The 27,040-nt window shown below is 36.7% G+C and overlaps 1 protein-coding gene across 2 annotated transcripts; it reads left to right on the forward strand.

Annotated features, from left to right (window-relative positions):
* The first annotated feature begins 6,915 nt into the window (after window positions 1-6,915).
* LOC139962729 (glutathione S-transferase 3, mitochondrial-like) lies at window positions 6,916-26,719 on the forward strand. Of its 2 annotated transcripts, none has more exons than XM_071962978.1 (7): window positions 6,916-7,124; window positions 12,233-12,378; window positions 13,690-13,754; window positions 16,557-16,614; window positions 18,919-18,991; window positions 24,469-24,589; window positions 25,334-26,719. In XM_071962978.1, the coding sequence occupies exons 2-7, from the start codon at window positions 12,250-12,252 to the stop codon at window positions 25,341-25,343; spliced, it is 456 nt and encodes a 151-aa protein (XP_071819079.1). In that variant the 5' UTR covers window positions 6,916-7,124; window positions 12,233-12,249; the 3' UTR covers window positions 25,344-26,719. The 2 variants fall into 2 exon arrangements, with proteins under 2 accessions (XP_071819079.1, XP_071819078.1); XM_071962977.1 differs by having other exon boundaries at window positions 6,917-7,099; window positions 12,235-12,378.
* Window positions 26,720-27,040: the final 321 nt, after the last annotated feature.

Genomic DNA, 27,040 nt, shown 5'->3' on the forward strand with positions numbered 1-27,040 from the left:
TTGAGAAATGACACATTAAACAAATGAGACTCATCAATTAAAGTGCCTGGACTACTTAGCCTAACACAAATGCCATTGTGTCAGTTTCTCAGCTCAGTAAAAACACGAACAGCACCCAGTATAGGAAAAAGATAGGACTCTTTTTACAGCCTCAGCTATAGAATGACTTGTTTTCATTGCATTGCAAATGTATCAAATATAATATATATATATATATATATATATATATATATATATATATATATATATATATATATATATATATTTATATATATATATATATTAATATATATATATATATATATATATATATATATATTGACAACGCGAAAACTAGGGCAGACGTTGAGACATATTCCACGTTATTTGGACGAACTGTTTCATCATACTTATTTGTTTGTACCACATGCAAGTACTATTGTTAAAGACGATCTGCAGCTTATATCGGAGGAGGAAGTACAGTAAAAATGTTTGTGAACACCAGTTCCTGGTGCATTGTATCAGACTCAATGCATTTGAAGTGTTTTATATCTTTCACTTATCTAGTATTTGTTCTCAGAATTTATTTAAATGATGCGGGTACGTTAATCATACAAGGACAATAAGGGCAAACGTGGCAAAACTATGATCTACTGGCAATTTTCTCATACCTATTTATTGGGATGCAAAAGTCTAAGGTTGGGGACACTGGCGTGCCTCGGTGGGCAGGCCGACCAAATTCAGTGTAGAATTGGGTGAATTTGATAGAGCAGGCTGAGAGAGAAGTGTGTGAGGGGGGGGGGGGCGGGGAGAGGAGGAGGAGTCTTGGCCCTGACGATTTTGATTCCGCTGAGTGTGTCACGTTAAAACCAACAAACAAATAATCAGGAAAATAATTATAAATCTGTCTGTCTTCACACCAGAATTTATGTTTGAATGGTTGAGATTCATAAGAAACGACATCCCAATGTTTAATGATTACGAACAAATTGGGTAGGTATATCGCTCCCCCCCCCCCCTCCCTCACCCTTCTTGTCCACGGCCTTCCCCAACTTTCACCTATCAAATATTCAAATATTCTAAATTCCACCACTGTTGTGCATATCTTTAGTAGGGTTGCATGCGTGGATGATTCAGTTCTTAGGCCTCATTTCATTTCTCCCAACTTTCGTCCCTTGATGGAAAACGTGATGATACGACACCAGATAGAGCGTGATTTCTGTTTTTCGAATATATTTATTCTCGTTATCAACATCTCTATAATCTGCAGGCACTGAGTGCTCTTTTTAAAGAAAACAAAATGCTCCATTATTAGCCAACAGCTATCACTTCTCCTGTTTTGGTGTGAGTCCCCGGGAGATTTGGAGAAGGTCATGGGGATGTTACTAATGTAGGTAAATGTGTTATTGAAATGAAGAACGTTGGCAGTCAGGCAAAGAAAAGTTTGTTTCCCCCCACTGCGACAATAATTAGTGAAAGAAGAAATTAAAATTATCTTCAGGGGGACGAGTGAAATGAGAAAAGGAAGATTTTAGAAAAATACCAAGTGTCGCTGGCAGCTAGAATAATCGGTAAATTCATTCCCTTCTGGAAATTATTAAGATTCGATTTCAGAGGTTAAGAGAGAGAGGTGGTAGTAGCAAACATCAGTTAATACTGAAAAGAGGTAAAAAGGGGAAAACAGATATATGACAGCATTTATGACCTCTGACTTTGTATAATATACTGCCCAAATTTGAATGGTAATATATGGTATATATATATGGTATACATATGGTATATACATATGGTATATATATATATATATGTGTGTGTGTGTGTGTGTATAGGCTATATATATATCCATATATATATATATATATATATATATATATCCATATATATTTCAAGTGCATACAAACGTATACTATACATCAGTATTTTTCTTTGACGTAGTTATAGCGATATTACATGATGTTGCATTATAACAAAGAGCTTTTGCGGACACAATTGCTTCGCCATTACAGTCTGCGAGCCACAACTTGACCAAAGAGATGTAACACATGCCTTGAAAACCGCCAAAGGTAGAATCAGTTAGTTTTAGTAAAACAAATATTATAATTTAATACCTCGAAATATAGCTCTTTGTGTATTTATCTTTGTAATTTTATAACTTTCATTTCATCTTCTGTCTTTCTTCCTTTCAAATAATTTACCCGGATGATAATTATTGCATAAATTTTAAAATACTTATCATCCAATCGTTATCCATGCATTATCTGTAATTACAGCAATATATATAGTAAGATGAACCAAACCAACATGTAACTAATGTGTCAATGGTCCGCGCTTTCATTGTGGAAGTGCGTTATAACGGTCAAGGAATCACTTTTATTTCTTTTCACTAATGTGGTAAATATGTGTTGCTTTACGGTTAAAGTACCCGGCACAGTATCTCTGATGTGGTGAAAACGTAGTGTAACAATGGCGTAGGAAGGTACTTTTGAGTGGGGGGACTGAAGACTGATGGCCGGCCCGGGGGAGGGGTCTAAGGGGAGGGGGTGCCCCCCTCCCCTTTGGATTTTTTTGCATTTCCAGGTGGCCTCAGATGCAATTTGGTGCAATATAGCACACTTCAACACCCACTCCATTTTGTAAAGAATTTTGCATTTTCACCTGGCCTTAGATGCAATTTGGTGCTTCAAATGAGATTTTTTTCTCATTTGGAAATGAAAAAGGGGTTTTCTGACTTGCGGAGCGGGGGGGGGGGGGGCGGAACGATACTTCCGCCCCCATATTTTTCACTGGGGGCTGGCGCCCCCCAGCCCCCCGGTTCCTACGCCCTTGTAGTGTAATAATTTAAGTGTACCTGCAATTTCCATTTTGTTTTGGTGGACGTTATGAAATGCTCCATTCCTCACTAGCCTTGGTGCAACGCTCTAACTTATCCAACCTTCATCCTGTGTTTTGAAGGCGTAAGTATCCGCAACAGTATACTGTTGTAGTACCCCTCCTGTCCAATCCCCACACCCAGCCACCCGCCGTTAACTGATGTGGTGAAAGCGTGGTGCATGGGTCAATGTCATGATTTACTTCTACCTTAGTGATACTTGGAGACGAATGGATAGCTAACCTTCGCCATATGAAATAGCGTTGTTATTATGTGAAGTCGAAGCGCCTTTTAGAGGGCCCGTCCATTCCTTCGGTGGTAAAGAATAGGCTATTCTCACACAGAGAGATTTGCAATGTATGTGCTGTGTTTTTAAAGTGTAGGCCTTTACTTTCACATAGAAACACAACGCTAGGTTCATCGTTGCAATTGAAACTCATAGTGAAATCAGGGAGTTGCAGGGAGTTCCGGTAGTCTTGGTCACTTGAAAAAAAAAACATATGCCTAAATCATGGGCCTACATGTAAGCCTACTATAGTAACCGTCCATACCGAGTTCCTAACTTCCAGTCTTCTTCTACTTAAAAGAATGCAGTTTAAAATAGTGATAAGATTCTTAAAAGGTTAACTTATACCCAGGGTTGACCCTAACTATCCCCTTCACCCTTTTCATTCCACAAAACCTTCAGTTTTATATGCTATATTTTCTTTCGTCCTTACCAAAGTATACACGATACCCATATATACAATTAACATTTATATACAAATTTGACACAGCAGTATATATATAGGCAAGCATCCAACGAGAAATCATTTTGATAGCTTTCAAATAAACATTTATCACACCTCTGCTAAAAATAAAATGTCAAAAGCAGAATTAACTACTGTTAGAAAAATCATCTCTTTATAGATCCCTGGCTTTGCAATAGTTTATTTTTATTTTCAACGTCACATTACGGAATCTAGTACGTCATTCGATTTTGACTCACATTTATAATGCTAGATAAGCCAGCCTTTTCTCTACCTCCACCTCTCCTTGTTCATGCCTGTTTGGTAGGATTATTTATTATAATAAAGATATACATCGTATTGGTGACATGTTTCGTAAATACATTCCCTGGATAGATAGGCTATTATCTTTGTAAATCATAATCCTACCGTTGTAGGAACATATACACTCACTCCATCTCTCTCCACCTCTCTCGCTTTCCGTACAATAACAAAAGGATAGTAAGAAATCGAACACGAGGCAGTAATGACTATGGTGAAAGTTGGATTTACGAGATGAAAACCCATGATCTCTTACGTTTTCAGAGAAGAGGAGAATTTTGAAACCTGAAATTGAATACTATAGAAGCGAATACAAGCATCACGTGATCTTCCTCTCTGTTCTGTCTCTCTCATGACATCTCCTTGGTTACACGCGTTGTTCTTGATAAAGTTTTTAGAATACTGTATGTGTGTTAATGATAAATTAGAATAATGCGACATAAACTATTGGAAATAATTAATACTTTTCCGAACTTGTATACTGCTTACTATAACGAATGATACAAATGAAGTTTCATTGAAAGTAGGAAATGAAAACTCTTTATTATAAACAGTTACTAGGAGAGAGATGATAGGGCGTATGGAACACCATTTTAACATTTTATTCAATAATTACAGATATCTCTAATCCTTTTTTGGATATCTCGAATTCAATTTATGATATCTCGAATTCAGTTTATGGTATCTCGAATTCTTTTCTTGATATCTCGAATTTAATTTTGGATATCTCGAATTTTGGATATCTTTAATTTATTTCTTGATATCTTAAAATCAATTTGAGATATCTTAAATAAAATTCAAGATATCGAAAATGCAATTTCTGATATCTCAAATTGAATTGAAGATATCTGAAATAATAAGAGATATCTTCAATTTGATTTCGAGATATCTGAAATTTAATTGCAGATATCTCCTATTAAATTGAAGATATCTTTAATTATTGAATAAATGTTAACTGACATGGCGTCCCATAGGGGCGTTACGCGACGGTTTCATTGGAACCCTATAGCTGGTTATATCCTCTACGTGTCGTGCAATTTTCATCAACAAGTTTGGAACATATAATTTACATCGGATGAATTGTGATATCGAATAGGACTAAAAAATCCAGCCTCATGTTGTTTCGGCTTCTTCTTCCCTTTCCTCGTTTCTTTGAATTTTAATCTGCGAAATGTATGTATATCGATACTTAGAAGAAATAGGAAAGGTTCTTCTTTCGGGAACGTGATATCTGATGATATGTACCTTTAGGGTAATGTGAATCTATGTAGTAAGCGGGAGAATGTTAGAAAGCTACAATGCTCTCTGCTGCAGCCTGAAAAGCAATTATATGTATCGAAAATTATCGTAATAAAAGTTCCCTCATCAAGCTTCCCCGGGCTGGGTTCGTGGCGACCTATATCGGACATATGCTAGCCGTCCCTGAATATGCTAGAACGCCATTATAATGGTCATCCATATTTATATTTCAAAGAAAGTTTTACAGTTCCTATCAAAGCATTTTCCTTGTTCTGACTTGGGTTTGTTAGTTAATATGTGTGCAAGGGTAAGATTCAACAGGGGTAATGTTAAGGTAATGCTGTTAACTGGTAAACTGGCCTATATATATGAAACAGCTAACGCGAGACAGGACCTTATAGGGTAAATACTATGACACGTATGGGTCAAGCACTCTGTAAATAACCTCGCTGGTCCGGGAATCAGAGCGGCTGCTAGTGCCCGGTTGGGACTGACTGTGAGGTGGTGCCCTTTGACATTAATGTATATGCTAATTTCGTTAGAAAATTCCATCAGAAAAAAAAAACAATTACTTCAGAATTTTGTTGTTAAGATGCTGTTAAAGGGTGTGAAGAATCGCCCACAAAGAAACGTCTCATGCCGGTAATCTGACCTACTTTCGAATGAGGTGTAACAGAAGTGTTAGACACCACCATCGATCCCAGAAAATACACACACAGTTTGCTATATACCGTCGGTAGTTAGACACTAGTGTACAGTCAATACATACAGCTACCGTCAATACCCACAACACAGTGTACATAGCAGCGATGGACATCTCAGGTCTAGATAAAAGATAACAAGTTATCACGTTTCATTACTGTCTGCATTTTGCAGAGGGTGGCACGCGGTTTGGGGCGAGTCTTCAATGCGTTTAAGCTCAGTTCCACACCCGGCCTAACGCAGGGGGACTAAAGGGGACCCCATTCATCATTCACCCTATAGGATATAACAATTATAAAGACGTCATAATAATAAATGCTCCTCACCACTGAACTATGAACCGTCGATAGAGCTGTAATATCCTAAAAATAACAGCATTCAAAGGTCTCTGTTAAATTTAACTCATTTTTATTCCATGCAATTAGCTCGCTTATTTATATGTGGTTTCTGGGCTAACCGACTGTTTCATATAGGCCTACTTTAGTACGTACAGGTCTTAAGTCAAAGAGCAAATATTTACTCTGCCCTGACTAAAGTAACGGGGGGGGGGGGGGAATTTGTTGTAAGGAAGTCCATAAATTCATGTACGGACACACGGCGGTTCTCGGTATGATAACTATAACTAGTAGTAAACTAGAGGAAACTTCAAACTTTCAAAGTAGGGTATTTGGTCAAGATTGGTGGGTGGATGAGGTAAACACCCAATGAACCATTACATTGCGCTCAATAATAGACTGGAATCCACCATATGCACGACGCAGATCTGGATTTGTAACTTCAAAGACCTGAATACAACCTTCCCGTGCAGTCACTACCATAATCCCTATCGTGAAAGCCGCCCACTTGCCCTTCTCTGACATACAATTTGGATAATTGCATCGAGAAAGAGAAGTGCCAGAGCTAATTAAGAGGGTGTTCAATTGTAACTTATAGTTGATGATCTCTAAACTGTTACCAGTATCTTACAAGAGCAATTTAGCACAGTGTCAACACCATGTACATAGCGAAGTCGCCTCAATACTGCCGTACATTGCAAGGCGATTAAGTTATTGCGTAATCGAGATGTGACAATGTGAATTTTCTATACGCACTTTGCATGTGAAAGACGCATTGCCTACACCGTAATATAATTGTTGGGTATCCCTAGCCTACACTGTTCACTCATATTACAAGAGAGACCTACACCACAGTTCGTCGTTTCCCGAGAGTTTTTCCGTTCCGTTTACTTTTTAGTTGCACATCACCCAGGTCCAAGAAAGGTACTAAGGATTTCAAGGGTGTTGTTGGTAACAAACTGAAGTGTAACTATAGAATTAAAGCATACCTATACTGTATTTAAAATCATAGTTTAAGATGTAACCAACTCAGTGGTTTAATAAGACCAGGTTGTAACCTGTGCCTTACCTACCAATATGTACTGTTGCTTTAAATTTTAATGGCCGCCTAATAAGCCAAACCAATGTTAATGTGTTACAATGTTAGGCCTAGGCTTTGCCTTTCACAATGGTCAGGATCACCCGATAACCGCCATCAGTTACAAAAAACTGTACCATGCACTACACAGTAAGAAATTTAGCCCTCCATGGAGCCTCTTGGATGGGAATGAATGGTCAAGTTGACCAGCACCTACTGTAGGCCCTCTGTGGCTACAGTAGGCTAGGCCTTGACTAAATACCAACTTAAGCCTAATGTTAGGGTAGGGGCCTTTGCCTTTATACCAGGCTTAGCTACCTAAAATCATTTAACCCTGATGTTGTTGGGGTTTTGCTCATGACAGTACCCTACTGTAAGTACGGGGCACATAGGCAGAGGTCCCATGTTACCAGCAATTGGCGGGAAAGACTTGCATTTGATGTCGTAACCTGCAGACCCACACATACTATTACTAGTCAAATCCAGCATTTGGCTGAAATTAAATGGCAATTTAAGAAGTTCACCCACAACACGTGTATGTTACTTGACCGTAACATTATACTTTTAATTTTCAAAAAGGTGAGAGGCCATCCTATTCCCATATCCCCTTGCCCAGTTTCAGATCACATGCATGATGACCAGCATTTGCATGAGGAAAGGTTGAGAGCTATGGATTCAGCTGCGATAAATTTGTGATTGATTGCAGGTTGAAATGATACCAGCTAGGTACTACTAATCTAGAATTTAGGGCAACTTGAAAGATCTATCCAAGTTTCTGGATGTGCTGATGCCCAGTCAACAAATGACTACCAGAGCTCTACCTCACATTATTGCTAGATCTATCGGTAGCAAATAGTGCTAGACCTCAAATTACCAGAGAATTTCCCATCCCCTCCAGAACATTAGCCTTGGACTTTATTTAAATTTTCCCTTGAACAAAATGTTATAACAGCACAATGTTGGGTCGTTCTCGGTCATTTCGGTCTATCCCTTGGGTACCTGTTCATTAGGCATACAACCCAACTGGGCCTATACCATTGGCATGCATAAGCCTAATGTTACTATGTATGGCTTCGCAGGCCTTCACATATAATATGACTGTAAGAAACAGTATGTTAAACTCGTCAACTGAATTATACTGTTCAAATTGTTTCTTCAACGCCTACACTGTATGATGTGTTTAGTGATGTACGAAAAAGTTTTGTTATTTGCAAGTGCGTACCTCTACAGCCTTTCAAGCCTGACAGTACAATACCCAATTGAACTATTTACTCAGAAAAGTGTGCTTTGTGTTATTGAAGAATTCCTTAAAGCATTTGTTTGCATATATTTGCATAAAAGTGCCATAATTAAGCAATGGGAGATAATTTCAAGCATATTTTGCAAACCAAATATTTCTTACTTAAAAGTTACATCATTTTTACTGCACCACGATAAACCTATCCAACCTGTTATTGCTGTGCACTTAGGCTAGTGCTCGAGGATATCCCAGCTATGGGATGGAAAGTCCATAGAATCTGTATGGTGATGTCCGATGTGTAATTTATAGACCAATCACATGTTGCTTAATTCTTACGTATGGAAAGGTAGGCTACTGTTCAATTTTTGTTGGGACCCTTGCACTGAATTCAACACAGGGCTGGTATGTACTTATTACTTCTAAGCTATCCAAATTTTGACCTTCATCAAGATAGAAGGTAATAGAACCAAATGATGAAATTATGGAAAGTAGCACATGAAATTTTGTGTTTCAAAGGTTACATTGGCTTCTCACGCCTATGGGAAATACTTAAACTGTTTTCATTTCCTGTGAATTACTGTAGATCCTACTGTTTATATCTAGGGTATGTTCATAGAAAAAATAGAAGGAAAAAAAACCTTTTGGAAAGGGTTTATTGTGGTAGTTTTTGTCCAAATTTCATATTCCAGACTTTCCTCTGATTTTTTGGGTCATTTTTATTAATAAGCCTTTTAATGGATCAAATCACATCTTTTGAAATCTGATCCCCCATTGATTGACTGTCTACAGTCCGTTGGCCGGCCGTACAGACTTGAGGTGCTCACGTCCTAAAGGTTGCATTGATCCAGTGAAGTAATGTATTAATACATGTATACAAGTTCCATCCTTTTTGTCCATACAATAAGTACAATACTGCTTATACACATACTGTGACTTAGAGTGCCCCTAGATAGCCATACAATATACTGCACAGGTAGGTATTGTATAGTATGGTAATGTATGCCAAACCAGAATTCCTGGCACAAAGGAACCTTTTTGACTTGCAATGTTGACTTTAACACAGGTCTTGCTATACAGTTTGCAAAGAACAATGCTAGTACTTGCTTAGTGTCACAAGCCCAGAACTGCTGAGTCAGACTGGTATAAACATTACTTTCAAACAAGCTCTTACTGTATGGTACTTGTATTCAACATGAGGAATACTATACAGTGTACCTGGAGTTGTCCATTACTGATACATACAACATATTGTTCTGTCTGTTCATTTAAATACTTTATACAGTACATGTTTCTAAGCCAATGAGGAAGCTAGGTAACACTCTTCTTTTGCTGGGAATTTGAAATACTATTGCATAACTCTGTGAAGAAGAGAGACAGGACAAGCCTGGGATTGTTATAGACAGGCCATGGTTTGGGTGGGGGGGGGAGGGTGGGGAGAACGTGTTCTTGCTGATGGTTTACATATTTGTCAACTTAGCTTTAGCCATCACTTGGCAACCATTTCTTCATTTCAAGAGGTATATATAGTTGGCCACCAAAAACATATGTGCAGATAAAACATTTATTGGTCTGTAGATCATTAACTACCAGGGAAAAGGTAGTTTTTTGCTTGAAATCTTGCATTTCTTCTTCAAAGAGGCATGTATTCCAAATCTCTGTAATTGCTGTGTTGATTTCCGAAGTGCTCAGTGCTGCACAGTTTGGTTTACACTACAATACATAATAACATCACATATTCAGTTGCTATAACTGGTGATGTAATTTGTGTCCAAATTTACTCTGTTGTACAGTACATATTTGTACAGCACAACAGCGATGTTTCAATTCCCCGCCCAACCCCACCTTAACCCTCTTATTAACCTTAATAAATATACAACACACTGTTTTATTTGGCTATTTTCAATTTTTTTCACTAAAAATCTCTGTTTTCTTACAATAACCAGGTTTACTCTGTGCAGTACAGAACCTGTGTTAAATACTTCATTGCCTACATGTTGTATACTAGTTAGTGCTATGTACATACATGTCTAACAGACCCTGTGAGCAGCTTAAGATAAGGAGATGACATCTAGTTCTAATTGTACAGTTTTATAGATACAGATTATAGATTATCAATCTCTCTCTCTTAGAGATTTGAAGTCCAAGGGTCAACTTGGTTTGTGATTAATTGATGCATAAAATGTAACCAGATATTGACTAGCTCATCTACTGTATGTACTATTGATATAACACTACAAAACAGGTTAGTACTGTGCCAAAACCACAGTGAATTAACATTAGTTATATCACATTATGTGATATCACATTATTTGAACAGTTATATCACATTATGTGAACTAATGTAAGGTTTTAGTATGTATGTCATACATACTAAAACCTTACAGTACACAGCGTATGTACCTTATCATCATTATTGGTCAAAAATAATATTTTTGACCAATAATGATGATTAGGTACATATGCTGATGGCGTTCTAAGCAATACTTGATTACTTTTAATAAAAAGAAATCTCCCAAACATCTAAGAAAAATCTGATTTCATTTGGCAGTTATCACAATTTCTTACATGTCCTAAGACTGAAGACTTGAGTAAGTCTAAACATCACCTCATCCTGCCATGTGTACACTAGTATGCTTGCATTTTAATGGTTCTTGATTTATTTATTACCAATTTTACCTTTCTGGAAAAAGACTAGGGTGTTTGGCAAATACTTACTCTGAAATATGGACTCATTTTCTCATGACCTGATGCTGACACTGGTTTCAGTGTTCAACACTGATTTTACATTCATGTTGAAAATATGTAAAGTAAAAGAAATAGGGAAACTACCAGTTTTCACCTCCAAATGACACCGTGACATCACACACTGACAAAATGGCAACCCCCTGATACTTCAGGTAGCATACACCCATTAAAAGCCCCATTGACTTACACACTAAATCACAAACGTAATGTGATCTTTAAGTCTAGATAGAAGTTCTCACTAGCTAAATGCTACCCATCACCAGATAGCTGACAAGTTGGCCGCCTTTCATGGCACAATCAATTTTCCGTATCAGGACCATGTAGACTTTTTGCTATCCGAGCCGGAAGTTTTCGTCACATGTAAACAAACCTCTTCACTCAGTAGTAAACAATTTTCCTACGCCTGCTCCTGGGAGGCCTAAAGGGGTCTAAAATTGCCTCAATTGACCCAATTTTCTCACCACATATACTTCCATTCATGCTCTTCAACATGCAAGCCACAAAAAACTAGATCGTGATGAAAGCAGGTCAAAAACAATGCTCTCCTGCTGCTTTTTGGCACTTTTCCTGAAGGAGAACAATCGAGCGGATCGATATAGACTCTAATAGGAGTATGCCACCTTCATGTTAACTTTGATGTCTGACAAACAGAGCAGTATGTTTACACGATACTTGTTGCTTTTGTTCATCACGATGATCTAGTGAGCGAAAGATGATGATTAGCTCTGTGTCTCCCTCTATTCTGTTGTCAGATTATAATTACTGCTTACCATAGTACCCTAATAACTCCACTGACCACTCCTCCCCCCCCCTCCCTGCCATTCCCCCTTACAGTATTGTTAAAACTTATAAATTATTTGAAAAAGTCATAAGAATATTTTTAAAATAGTATAGATCCTGTGTCATCAATTGCTACTTAAGATAAATGACCAATATTGCATTATAACTGGATGAATGGCCTATAATTACCTTATTAAATTGTTTGTCTTCTAACAGAAAACTATTTACTCACAATGTCTGGTGTTCTGTCCACGTTACCCAAGGAGTACGGCTATGTTCTACTGGTCGGAAGCTCCAGTGTCTTCGTCATGGGCTGGCTCGCCCACCAAGTAAGCAAGGCACGAAAGAAGTTTGATGTCCAAGTAAGTGTGCATGTGGGGTTCGGACATCCATTTTGATTAGGCTTCTTTATAAAATAAATGTAGTCTAGACAGTAGACATCCATGGTAGTGTTTTGTAGTTTTTTAATGACATATTAAAAGTGATGATGGGATAGTAGTGTGTGCATATGCATGGACAAACACATTTAGTTCTCACTGATGTGATTCCTCTCATCAACAGCATTTTCATCAACCAATCTATAGTCAATGTGGGTAAGAAGGATTTCAGAATATTCACTAAGTTTCTGTAACTAACCTCAAAAAGGAAACATGAAAAATGTCAGTTGTTACCATACAATTGGAAGGAAACTGTGCTATCCCTTCTCTACATTGGGCATAGGAGGGTTTAATGGATTGACATGTTATCAAAGTGACTTTGCTAGGATACTGTACATACTACTAATATAGACACAATAAGAATTTAATGATGTCTATAGCAAAAGGGCTGAAGAATTATTAAATGTCTACAGTAAAGGGCTGAATACTCAAATGTCTACAGTAAAAAGGGCTGAAGAATCAAATGTCTACAGAAAAAGTGCTGAAGAATCAAATGTCTACAGAAAAAAGGGCTGAAGAATCAAATGTCTACAGACAGTAAAAGGGCTGAAGAATAAAATTTCTACAGTAAAAGGGCTGAAGAATCAAATTCAAATGTCTATAGTAAAAGGGCTGAAGAATCAAATGTCTACAGAAAAAGTCCTGAAGTATCAAAAGTCTACAGAAAAAGGGCTGAAGAATCAAATGTCTACAGTAAAAGGGCTGAAGAATCAAATGTCTATGTCCAGTAAAAAGGGCTGAAGAATAAAACGTCTACAGTATAAGGGCTGAAGAATAAAATGTCTACAGTCAAAGGGCTGAAGAATCAAATGTGTTCAGTAAAAGGGCTGAAGGAGAAACTGTCTATAGTAAAAGGGCTGAAGAATCAAATGTCTACAGAAAAAGGGCTGAAGAATCAAATATCAACATTGAATGGGCTGAAGAATCAAATGTCTACAGTAAAAGGGCTGAAGAATCAAATGTCTGAAAATGTTTGCTTGTCATGGTATATATCTCTGATGAAGTGACATCCTTGCTATTGTAGATAGAAATGTGGAAATAAAGGCTCATGCACTTACCCCTACACAGAAATTTGTGAACAGGTTTTCTGCTTTCTTTTTGCTTTTCTATCTTTAATTTTTTCATTTGGTAGTGTTTTGAAGTTAGTTTGAAACTGTTTATTCATATATTTTGAGGTGGTTTTTCACATTCTCTTTGTTAATATTTCCTCCCTTTCTTCGTTTTTCCTGTTGACAGTATCCAATAATGTACAGCGATGACAAACCAATGTTCAACTGTGTCCAAAGAGCTCATCAAAATGCGTAAGCACTTTTATATATGATCCGTCGGCAGCCTGTGCTCTTGTTCTTTCAGTAGTTCTATTTTGCTTTTGCAGTCGCACTGTACCTTTAGGCCATGACGGTTATTAGATAAATAAACAAGGGTGTCTTTTGTAAACAACTCTCTGCTGCTGCATCTTCGAGATTTCAATTGAACAGACTGTCGAGGACTGAGCGGCGTGGCGCTGTCCCCGAGGCTTGAATTCCTGAGAGGATGCACAATTTCCTATCCATGGCATGCCAATGAAGGCAGTCGCTAAACTTTTTGACTTTTATGTACAATTCTCGAGGCAAACTAGCACCTGCAACAGTTTCTTGCTCGACAGGATTCTAAAATTCGTCTTCAGCGCACTTTGTTTCTTTTCGTAGGTGAGAGTGTCGGTTTAGGTTCATTCAAGAGGAACAGGTCATTCTACAGACTGATTATGCCATTGCTAGACAAGGAATAAGGCTCAAAAATAAAATAAAAGTTTTTTTTTGCATATGTGACAGTGTTTTCACAAATATCGCAAAAATAAGACATTGATTGTTAGTTGTGTTTCTATGGTTATATATGGATATCTGTACATACTGTAACTATATATGGATATATGTGTACTGTAGCTATATATGGATATACGTATATACTGTAGCTATATATGGATATATATATATACTGTAGCTATATATGGATATATATATATACTGTAGCTATATACTGTAACTATATATATGGATATCTGTACATACTGTAACTATATATGGATATATGTATACTGTAGCTATATATGGATATATACTGTAGCTATATATGGATATATACTGTAGCTATATATGAATATATAGTGTAGCTATTTATGGATATCAATATATACTGTAGCTATATATGGATATATATATATAATGTAGCTATATATAGATATCTGTATATACTGTAGCTATATATGATAATATATATAATGTAGCTATATACTGTAGCTATATAAGGCTATCTGTACATACTGTATCTATATACAGTAGCTATATATAGAGATCTATACATATGGTAGCTATATATGGATATATGTACATACAGTATCTATATATAGTACGCTATATATGGATATCTATACATATGGTAGCTATATACAATAGCTTTACATGGATATCTATACATATAGTAGCTATATATGGATATCTATAAACAGCAGCTATACAGTATATGGATATCTATATATACTGTCGCTATATATGGATATCTATATACTGTATCTAAGTATGGATATCAATACATACGATAGCTATACATGGATATCATATACGTTAGCTTCACTTGGAAATCTACATACTGTAGCTACATATGGACATCTATGTACTTAATATGTTCCAACGACTCTAACAAAACATGTTCTAGCTCTTAACTTCATATAAACAACAGAGCATGATGAGAGTTAACATTTAACTCCATATAATCTGAGGCCATAAAAGTACTGTGTTTTCCCTTTGACTATTGTGTTGTTGCATCTGATGAACTGACCTACCAATTAGGATGTTAGACTAAGTAGTACAGCCACTTTAATTGATGAATCTCAGATGTTTAAAGGATACTTTCTCATAAACTAAACTTGGGGTTGAAGCACAACCTAGACAGAATTCAGTACTTTCTTCATGGTATTCAACATATTAAAATTGATTTTGTGCCTTACGTCATCCTTTAACGTAGGATAAGGTTTTGCATAAGTGTATATTCTACAAGTTCATGTTAACATCTGGATTGTTTTAGTGTGAAGATGTTCACCTGTTGGTGGGTACATACATACATACAGGTGTTGGCTACTACATACAATGGTACTTGTATGCACTAGTAATGTAACACCCATAGAACTGGCTATTAATTGTGCAATTAAATGTGCATATTTATGATCATTGTTACTTCAATAACCCAGGATACATAGTTAAAATCCGAACAGTGGGTAGCCTAAAAAAAAACTCCTATTGATCTTAATCTATAACAATGTCAGTTTTTTTTTTTTTTTTTTTTTTGTATTCTTGTAAGTGGTGAGTGCTTTCATCACTTCAAATTGACACCATTGATTTGGAAATCTACGACCTCAAAACTGATTAGTGGTAGCTTTATGGAACTTATATCAGCTTTGTTGAAAGTAAATTCAGAAGAAACTGAAACTGCAAAACTAATGATAGCACTTAAAAATGCAGAAAGGTTGTTCGATGAAAACAATTAGGCTAGAAATGCTTTAATTTTGGGTTTCCATTTTAGAGGGTGTGAAGACTCACGCACATAGAAACATCGCATGCCGGTAATCTAACCTAGATTCGAAAGGGGTGTAACAGAAGTATTAGACACCACCATCGATCCCAGAAAATATACACACAGCTTGCTACCGTCGGTAATTAGACTCTCTATTTAATACATACAGCTGCGGTCAATACCCACAACACAGTGTACATAGCAGCGATGGACATCTCAGGTCTATATAGATAAAAGATAACTAGGTATCACGTTTCATTAATGTCTGCATTTTGTAGCGACAAGCAGAAAACTTCACTTGCAAGCAATGGAAAGTTAACTTTTTCAGAGCGCGGTACGCGGTTTGGGGCGAGTCTTCAATGCCTTTAAGTCAATCACTTCCTTAAATGTGCCCACACATTGGCAAAATCTGTGGGATGAGCCCATCCCTCTCTCCTTCCCATCCTCCCCATCCTCCCCCTCCCAAAGACATTTGTGGAGACCGTTATAGGGAATCAGTCGCAAATGATCACGCAATGTTCGTTAATGTACCACTGTTTTCTTTTCTTTTCATGCAGTGTAGAGAACCAATCCTTGTTTCTGTTCAACCTCCTCGTGTCTGGTCTGGAATATCCTGTAAGTATACATAAAATATTATCCAGAAAACATGTTTCTGGGCACATTACCAACCTTGCTGCATACAGTAACCACTAGTCGATGCCTGTTGTTGAACATTAAAGCAGCAAAATATTTTTTGAGGATAATATTTGCTGTAGACAGTGTGTGCTAGTCTACTTCATCATGTCACAGTTAAATAAAACAAGCATGTCTAATGTCCGCAAAGATTTTGATATCGTAAGAATCTGTTTGGGTGCAAATATCTAAGATTCCAAACAGAATCATTAACTGTTGTTGAACATTAAAGCAGCAAAATATTTGTTGATAGGATTTTATTAGCTGTAGACAGTGTGTGTGCTAGTCTACTTCATCATGTCACAGTTAAATAAAAAAAAAACTATGTATAATGTCCACAGAGATGTTGATATCGATAGAATATGTTTGGGTGAAAAATATGTAAGGATCCAAACAGAATCATTAGTCACCCACCAAAGAACAGGCAAGTGGACAAAATATTCTAGCCCGGTGTCTTACTTTCCTATTGAGAATGATATGCTGTACTACAGTAATGTGGCACAGTTTCTGATGTCATGTTTTTGACAAACAGTACCCATTGACCATTATTCAACCTTAAGGAATTATTTTCACACAAAAAGAAAATGTCTTTGATTAGTAAGTAGACGGAAGAATTTGCAAGTGTCATTCATTTTCATCTGTCTGAAGTAGGCCCACTATTTATTTATATTGTTAATAATGAATAAAAGTGAGTTAAAATTTGAACAATAGAAACACTTTATTTATAATGTAACTTATAAACAAGATATCATTTGGTGAGTCTACTGTAGTAGGTGTTTCAAGTATTGGTCATATTGTCGTTATACCACAATCGATACAATCTGATTGGTCAAACCGATTCAGATTTTGCTACCAAACCAGTTTTATAAAATCATCGGAGCTGGATGGTGACGCCTAGTGAAACTTAAGCAGGGCTGACCAGAAATGGTCTCAAAAAAATACTGACACATCAACTTAAATATTGTAGCCAGAACAAGACTTTGCCGGTAATGTCAGGAAAAAAAGTCATTTTAAAGCTTAGACAAAAAACAAAACATAGCATAAAGATATTGCACAACCAGTTTGATCAGTGGATTCACAAAGATTTATCAAAATATGCTATCGGCATCTAATTCAGTTTTGCTATGAAACAGAAGTAATGAAAGTGTAAATGTGACTCTGGATTAATTATTAATAGTATCAAAAGCTGAAAATATGATCAAGCATTAAAAGGGCAAATTACCAAGTCTTAGCCTCGAGTGGACTTCACGCTTCAACAAACATATCAATAATGAATAGGATTTTTTCCTTTTGGCTTAGTAAATTTGAATTATGAAAACTTTTCACGGTGAGATGCTGTCAAGCACATTTGCAAAAAAGAATCAAAGACATTGACATGCTAACGGTATGACTGTACTTTTGAATGTTTAATAGTAATTTTAATGATGCATTGCGTGGGGAATTAGGGCTTCGTTAAAAAAAGAAAAGAGAACTCAAATCTCGAAGACTCGGGAGACCATAGGCTGCTCCAATAATCTCAGAGGTGGTTATGTGCCAGAGGCCACTTAAAACTACAAATATAGTTTGCATATATAGTAAGTCATTAGTACTGTTAATCAAAGCCGTTCATTTTTAGCTTTCACATGCCTGTTTTTCCATTTATAATGAGCTATAAACACCTAAGGTGTACTTTACTATGTTCATATATGCAAAGTCTGTTAATGGAGGTAATGCACTTTGGTTGGGACTGAAAAATCTTGCGGAATTTTCAACATAATATCAAAGTCTTTCTCAGCCTATTATTATAATTAGTTAAGATTAGACAACCAATGGCAGTGCTTCTCGAAATATATCCTATGAAGGAGGGCCAGAGGAAAACATTGGTTGGAGCCTAGGGAAACTACAATCTGACTATATAGTTATTGAGCAATGTTCAAGGGTTAGGATTGGATTTGTTACTCAACTGATTAGCATTTTTTGAGTTTACTACAGTGTAAAACTTCAGATAGAGTCTGCTAGTCACATTAAGTTTTATTTATGTTTTTGTCTTTTGGGTATATCTGAATATTACAAAATTCTGTTAAAGTATTTATCTTAAAGGAACCTTCAAGTAATTAAATTCCTCAACTTAGATAACAGCTTCTCACATCATTGAAACCGCCATGTATTTACTCACTTCTGGTTTGATAGATACTTGCAGGAAACATCTTTTGTGCAACTTGTTTGCTGGCACTCACTCATTTTATCTTCACTTTTTCGTCTCTTTAGAAACTAGCCGCCGGACTGGGCGGTGTCTATGTCCTCTCCAGGATTTCATATGCACGTGGTTACTACACTGGTGGTAAGTTCCCTCCCCCACCCACACCCCCACCCCACCCATCCCTTGTGTGATGTTCCATCAGATTTTTCAGGGTTACAATTTTTTATTTTTTGGTGATGGAATAAATAAAACAAGAACCTTACTTCTTCTGGTACAGGATAAATGCTGTTTGATATCAACAGAGGTCACAATCTGAAAACCTTGTAAACATAACTCCAAAACTAAAGCTTGTACCTGATATGTGGTATGTGGAGCTACCTTATTGTTTTCGGTGGAGGTAAAAGGTGATTTGAGGACAAATGGTTCAAAGTCTGGAAACTTGTTAACATGATGACTCCACCTCACATTCTGTTTGTTGAAACAACGTGAATGTAAGTTGTTATTGTTTACAAACAACTACAGAAATAACTGCAGTACCATAGTCTGTACTTCATATGGTAAAATATATTTCTTACACTTCGCTGCTGGGTGATATATAAGGAGAATATTCGGTAACCAAAATACTTGTTTTGTGGATGCGGAATAAATTTGAGTGTTATCAATCATCCTTCAAACAGTAGAACCACAAAACAAAAAAAATGCTGCCAGGCTCTTAAAATGCCACCCTTCCCTTTGAAGGTACAGTGCGTGAGGTAACTAGCTCTTGATGTCAACATGAGGGTTAAAATCAATATCATGTCCCTGGATTTAGTGGGCCAAAAAATATATATTTGACACCTTACTGCAAAAAGAGTCATCAGAAAAAGACATTGTTTTGTGATAATTTCAATCCTAAATGCTGCATTTATGCTATATAATAACATTGCAGATGTCCTCTATAGGGTCATACCGTGTCAAATCATGGATGGCTGTTGCTGGGCCCTCTCCAAAAATTACCACCCTCATTGCATGATTATTGCACCATGAAATAAAAATATTCTTAAAATTTCAGTTGCATTGCAGTGGCTGAATTATCACTTTTTGGAATATGACATTGAAATCTGCACAGTATTGAATTGAATGACCTTGAAGTACAATACCCAGGCTCAAAACATGTGGAACAGCAAGCAGACAAAAATGTGGTTTTGTAAAAATCCCAAACTTTAAGGATTTTTCATTTATAATAAGGCAAAGTACCCTCCTGAAATTTTTTATACAAACAGGGTGGTACTATATCTCTTCTAGAAAAAATAATCAGATTTTTTCAACATGTCGCATTTTGAGTTATTGGCTGTCAAAGTCGACCTCTTTTGTACATCAGAGCAACTTTACAACCTAATATTGATAAAAGCTAGAAACCCAAAAGCTTGTAAGTTGTAAGAAATTTACAGTTATAATTAAAGTAAAAAATCCTCATAGCTCTCACATGGTTATGTTGGTATAAAATTGGCATAAAACTCCCTCCTCATGCTGAATCACGACATGAAAATAGCAACTTTAGAGCTGTACAAGTTGCAAATGTCTAACAGGAAATACATTGTAATCATTATTTGTAATCAAATTGGTGATTTGATATGGAATGACCCTATAGTCTTCTTGGTAAATCTAGTGGTTGGTTCTAAATAGTTTTATGTATGTATGTACTGAATTTGATTAACATGCCTACTTTTTTTTTATCTATTTATTATTTTTTTAGTTTTGTGTGTGGTTGTATTTTCTGTAAGGTGCTTAATAAAGATATATAAAGTCAACTCTTTTTGTTCTAATTTTTGTGTAAAAGTTCTTGTACTGGAAGAAATAAAATGAAAAGCAGAAGTTGGTTTTGAACCAGGGACCCTGTGATGCAAAACTTTCTGCTCTACCACTAGACCATTAGAGGAGACTCTGCAATAGTTAGCTTTTCAAATATTTAATGATCCAGTTGCTTGGACTTAGACATTTTTGTAAAACATTTTCTCCACTGATCCTTGTCTGGGATGGGGAGGCCGCGTGGGAACCTTGTCAGGGGAAGGGGGTACCGGCGAACTCACCTGGCCGCGTGGGAACCTTGTCAGGGGGAGGGGGTGCCGGCGATGTCACCTGGTCCGCGATCACTCACCCTTCTCTGCCTCACCTCCGCCTCTCACCCCGCCCCTTCTCTCCTCTCCTTCCCCTCCCCTCATCTCTCCTTTCTACCCTCCTCTGCCACCCCTTCTCGCTACCCCTACGCTCCTTCCACCCCTTCTCTGATCTCCTTTCTACCCCTCCTCTCACTTCACCTTTCCTCTTTCCATCTTCTTACCTCTCCTTTCTACCCTGTCTCACCTCAACCTGGTCTTGAACCCAGCCAATAAGGAAATTGGGAAAGTTGAATTGCCTGCAAGCAGAACAACCAAACACACCATTTCGGTTCCCAATGGAAAATCTTTGTTTCTTACCTTTATACTTCCACCTTTTCCATGGAACAGAAAAGTAAAAGGCTCAGACTGGACTTGAACCACAGACATGGAGATTGTCTGACTCTCTCAATTACATAGCACTACCAACTTGGCCACTGCAACTGTTGAGAAGTAATGCTTGTTTCTAATATTTCAACTTCAGAATACAGAATGGAAGGAGGAAAAGATCAGAAAAATTAAAACAGCTCTTATGTGGAATTGAACTCAGGACATGGAGATTGTCTGACTCTCTCAGTTACAGAGCACTACCAACTTGGCCACTGCAACTGTTAAGAAGTTTTGCTTGTTTCAAATATTTCAACTTCAGAATACAGAATGGAAGGAGGAAAAGAGCAGAAAAATAAAACAGCTCTTATGTGGAATTGAACTCAGGACTTGGAGATTGTCTGACTCTCTCAGTTACAAAGCACTACCAACTTGGCCACTGCAACTGTTGAGAAGTAATGCTTGTTTCTAATATTTCAACTTCAGAATACAGAATGGAAGGAGGAAAAGATCAGAAAAATTAAAACAGCTCTCATGTGGATTTGAACTCAGGACATGGAGTTTGTCTAACTCTCCAGTAACAGAGCACTACCAACTTGGCCACTGCAACTGTTGAGAAATAATGCTTGTTTCTAATATTTTAACTTCAGAATACAGAATGGAAGGAGGAAAAGAGCAGAAAATAAAAAATGCTCTCATGTGGAGTTGAACTCAGGACATGGAGATTGTCTGACTCTCCAGTTACAGAGAACTACCAACTTGGCCACTGCAACTGTTGAGAAGTAATGCTTGTTTCTAATATTTCAACTTTAGAATACAAATTGGAAGGAGGAAAAGAGCAGAAAATAAAACTGCTCTCATGTGGAGTTGAACTCAGGACATGGAGTTTGTCTGACTCTCTCAGTTACAGAGCACTACCAACTTGGCCACTGCAACTGTTGAGAAGTAATGCTTGTTTCTAATATTTCAACTTCAGAATAGAAGGAGGAAAGAGTAGAAATTGAAAGTGCTCTCTCTGTTGGTTGAACTCTTCACAAGTTGTTTGTCTGACAATCTCAGTTGGTTCATATAACAAATGTTGCTTTCCTTCTCTAGCAACTATTTTCCCCTTTCTGTGGAATGAGTAGATGTATTGAACTTATTTCTTTCTTATGGAATATTTTTTCTTCTATAAATGTATATTTATGCATGTAATGATTTTTTTTTATGGATGTATGTTCTCTAAGCAGCTAAACAAGATGTGAAAAAAATAGCAATGTTCCCCCCTTTTTTGTGTATGGGGTTGTGGGGGAGGGTGGGGCGGGTGTGGAGAAAGAATTTTTGAACTGGAGGAATTAAAAAAGAAAAGCAGAAGTTGGGATTGAACTTGTGATGCAAGTACTCTTCCTATCCACCAGGTGGAACACTTGTTACAAGCTTTTCAAGTCCAGGTGTTTGGACTTTCTAAAATAATTTAAGCTTGTCAGGGAGAGGGGGAGGCCGTGCACCTAGGCTGCATTGGAACCAGAGGTCAAAGACTGAATAACTTGATAACTTCAAAATCAAAGGTCACCAGTGGTCAAAGACTGAATAAGCAAATAAGCAAAGCTAAGATGAACTTTGTATCCCCCTTAGGTTTTTAGTGGGCAAAAGAAGGCTATTGTTTTTCATAGAGGTCAAAGGTCACCAGTCATCGGAGGGCAAAGTATGAAAACTGTGAAGCTTTGATGCACCTCAGAGTCAGTACATGGCTCCACCTCAGTGAGTACAAGAACCAGATTGGTTTGCATAGAGGTCAAAAGTCATGTGAGGTCACCAGAGCCTAAAGGTCGGAAATGATACAAACATGATAACTTCAAATAGCAGATATTGGATGAAGTTATACTTGATAGGTTAATCTAACTTAGTGAGTAACAGAACCATCTTGAGTTTGATGCAGTTTGAAGGCCAGTCACCATTGGTCAAATTCTGGAAAGCTTACATATATATATATATATCTATATATATATATATATATCTATATATATATATATATATATATCTATATATATATATATCTATATATATATATATATATATATATATATATATATATATATATATATATATATATATATATATATATATATATATATATAGTTTTCGTCATAGTGGTTTTACCCAATTTCGATATTTCCGGGGGCGTCTTCTTTAAACCACTCACTCTAGGTTGTGGCAAACTCCACGTGTGGTACATAACTTCTTCGGTCTGTCTTTACAGGGTATTCTAATATTCAGGAAAAACCCAATTCACATTATCATGTCAAAAGCATTATTTGGAACAAGTCCCTTATCTGCCAAACCAAACATGAAGTCAGCTGCTGTTGTTATAGCCGATGGGGATAGAAGTCAGGACTCTGTGGGTGGTGTTATCTGTGCTTTTATACAAACCATGATAAACAAGCTTCTCATTTGGCTTGAAGCACTTGGCAGATTTTTGCAATGAAGTGTTCAAAGTTTCCCTTTGCATGACATGTTTTTGAGTAATGAAAGTTTGTTGAAATCCCTTGTTGCATGTATCTAATATTTCGGAGTAATACCTTCTGATCACATAGTAACCGCACAGAAAGTACAACTGGATGATTGTTGCCTCTGGTGAAAACTACTCTGTAAATTTAAAATGGTGCCACCCAATGGCCACAAGACACTCCAAATTTACAATTTTGACCGGAATTTGTTCTCAAAATACACGCTAATTGAATTAAGTTAATGTCAAATGTGGATGCAGTTTATCATCCATTAAAGTTAGTCTGAAATGTTGCTTTAGTGCTCTCTGAAGTACAGAAACTCCTCGGCAGATATGAACAGCAGCATGAGCTGCAGTAGACTAGATTACCAAGAGTAAATTTCAAGATATTTATTAGTCAAGTATATACTAAATATATAAAATTATATATATATATATATATATATATATATATATATATATATATATATATATGTGTGTGTGTGTGTGTATATATGTAATTGAAATCATAATGAGTTTGAAAATCAAGAACAGTGAAAAACCTTCCAGCATATACATGTATATATATGATGTGTTTACTATTTATTTGTATGTAACTTATTGATTGGTGTTATTTAACTGTCTATTTGTTTATCAAGGTTCTCCATCTTTGCAATCTTCTTCATCCTCAGATCCAGAGAAGAGGCTGCATGGGATGTACGGGTTGGTGGGGTCGCTAGGTCTGATGGTCATGGCCGTTGTGGTTGGTGTCAAACATTCTGGATGTATCGATTCCATCAAGGGACTCGTAGGGTAAGTAGTCTATGGAGGAAGGACGCTTGGATGAAAGTTGAAAAAAAGGAAAAGGGAATTTTAAGGGTCACCTATTATCTCCCTTCTGCACCTCCTTAACTCCCCCCACCCTCTCCCCCCCCCCACCCTAACTGAAGATATATTCCTGACTGATACATTAATGTTTTCATTTCACTCTTTTGTAAGCAATCTGTTGTAAGTTTTGTAAGCAATCACAGTGTGCATTATATTGATTACAAGTTGTTGCCTTACTCTGTTTATGTTTTGCTACACGCCCCAGGTGGAATTGGCATTAGTCATGGATAGGGTAATGTGAGTGATATCTTCTTGTAGAGAGAGTAGGGAGGGTTGGGCAGACACAGAATTCATATGCTGTTTTGGAATTTGTACCCCACTGCTCTCAGCATTTCATATTTAACGTTTCTATAAGAATAACGAACGAAACCACCATCATGGAATTATATCCTACGCTGTTAGTGTAAATCCCATATCGCTGTAAGCTGCATACAGCAAATATCATCCAATTTCAAAAAATGTCTTGTATCTTCATGATAAGGAAAAATGTGCTCAAGAAACTGCCCAGCAATGTAATATCAAAACAAATGTGTGTTAAACGATGATAGTCATCACTAATAACTTTGGGGAGGGGAGGGGGGAGGTTGTTTGCAGGTTATTATACACTCAAACATCGGCATCGTATCTTTGAATTAATGCCAACCTTTCTCTTTCTTTCTTTACCTACAGAACAAGTTAATATCGTAACTGATGGTGTTGGTTCTCTGTATCAGGTTATTCAGTGATGTCATGTGATATCATATTACTATTATTATCATATTCGTATGTGGATCATTCTTATCCATAGTTTGCTAACATTTCCAATTATTCTGCAAAAGCAGTTCTGATCATTCTCATCTCTAGAGATTATTTTCATCCAATATTCAACCTCGCAAAAGATCTCTTTTTTCCGTCACATATTTTTTTTCTATCAAATTACTACAATCGATCAGCTGTTCTCGTAAATTGAATTAATTATTCGTAAATTTCTCAGCGATTCTTATTTTCTGGATAAGGAAACATGATGGAGTAAATTGGCACAATTCGAGAGTTCATCAACCATTGTCTGGATAATTGAAATTGTTACAATTGTCATAAACAGAGATGTAATTGTTAGTTTATTTTTATCATAAACAGTTGTAACTTGGTATCGAGAAAATACTTTTGTCGAAAACACTTCACCGAGCAGTCTGCTTGTTTTAATTTAATAAAATGATTGAAGTTATGTTATCATTTGGTAAAACATATATAGGCATTTATTTAGGATTGGATTAACAAGTCTATTAGAGCCAATTTGAAGACACTGTAACAAATGCATATTATACAAGTTGTGATTATTTTTCTTTTAAATCAGTTTGTTATCTATTCGTGTGAAATAAGGACGCAGCTGATATCCAGCCTGGCCGGGTAATGACAAATTATCCGGTCCCTGTTGGATCTATTTCCTCAATCTGCCGGAGTTATCCTCTCATGACTGTGTTGGTAGTTAAGTAGTAACGTTACTTTTGTTGTCATGAGAGCCGTTTTTCGAACGAATATGAACTTTTGACGAAGGAATAAGTCTAGGTTTCCTTCTTTTGAGACATTCCGAGCATAGTTTCACAAGTGCTGATAAAAGGAAGAGAATTTTTCTTCAGTTTTGATTATTGTTCTATCTGATTTTACTATCTCTTGGACAAAGATACCGGGTATACGCTGTTTTAATTTCAAAGAATATTCCTGTCAAGTTCTGTAGTGAATGTGGAAAGGAGAAATCCCTCTGTGGTAGAAGATTAGGAGTGTGCCACCTCTGCAATGAGTCAATGCACAGGATGGAACTGAATTTTTTCCCTGTTAGGACTTTCAGTGTTTTCTATCCCAGTCAAAACTGCTGGTAATTTTGTTTTTCTAATTCATGGAAGAAAATTTATTGTAACAAGAAGTTAATCTATAAGTCTTTCCTATATTATTTTTAATATATTTTTGATAACAGATACCTCATTAGTGTCAGTACTAATGATACCCAAATCAACTATACAGATGTTTAATCTACAATGAAGTCTTATTAAATACATATCTACGTCATGGCAAACAGTACTTCTTGTTTCTCTTCTGTCATTTCTTGAAATGCTCAGTTTAAACTTTGTAATCGAAAGGTGAGGAGCCAAGATTAAGGTTTATCAGAGATGGAGTAAATACTATAATATTAAATGGCATTGCATTTATTAAAGTTAGAAACACGACCAAACATTAAATTTAAAATCTGTGTAACAAAGATATAACTGAAAGAAAAAACCCACTTTATATTCAGGGGTGAATGGATATAATAGAGTAGTACTTAATCTGGTGGCTTTCCCACATGAAGACCCTGCCTGGTTCATCCAACGCCCTCCCCCCATGCATGCATAGAGTAATGAA

This window comes from Apostichopus japonicus, chromosome 21, assembly GCF_037975245.1.
Source record: "Apostichopus japonicus isolate 1M-3 chromosome 21, ASM3797524v1, whole genome shotgun sequence".
NCBI classification, from domain to species: domain Eukaryota; kingdom Metazoa; phylum Echinodermata; class Holothuroidea; order Aspidochirotida; family Stichopodidae; genus Apostichopus; species Apostichopus japonicus.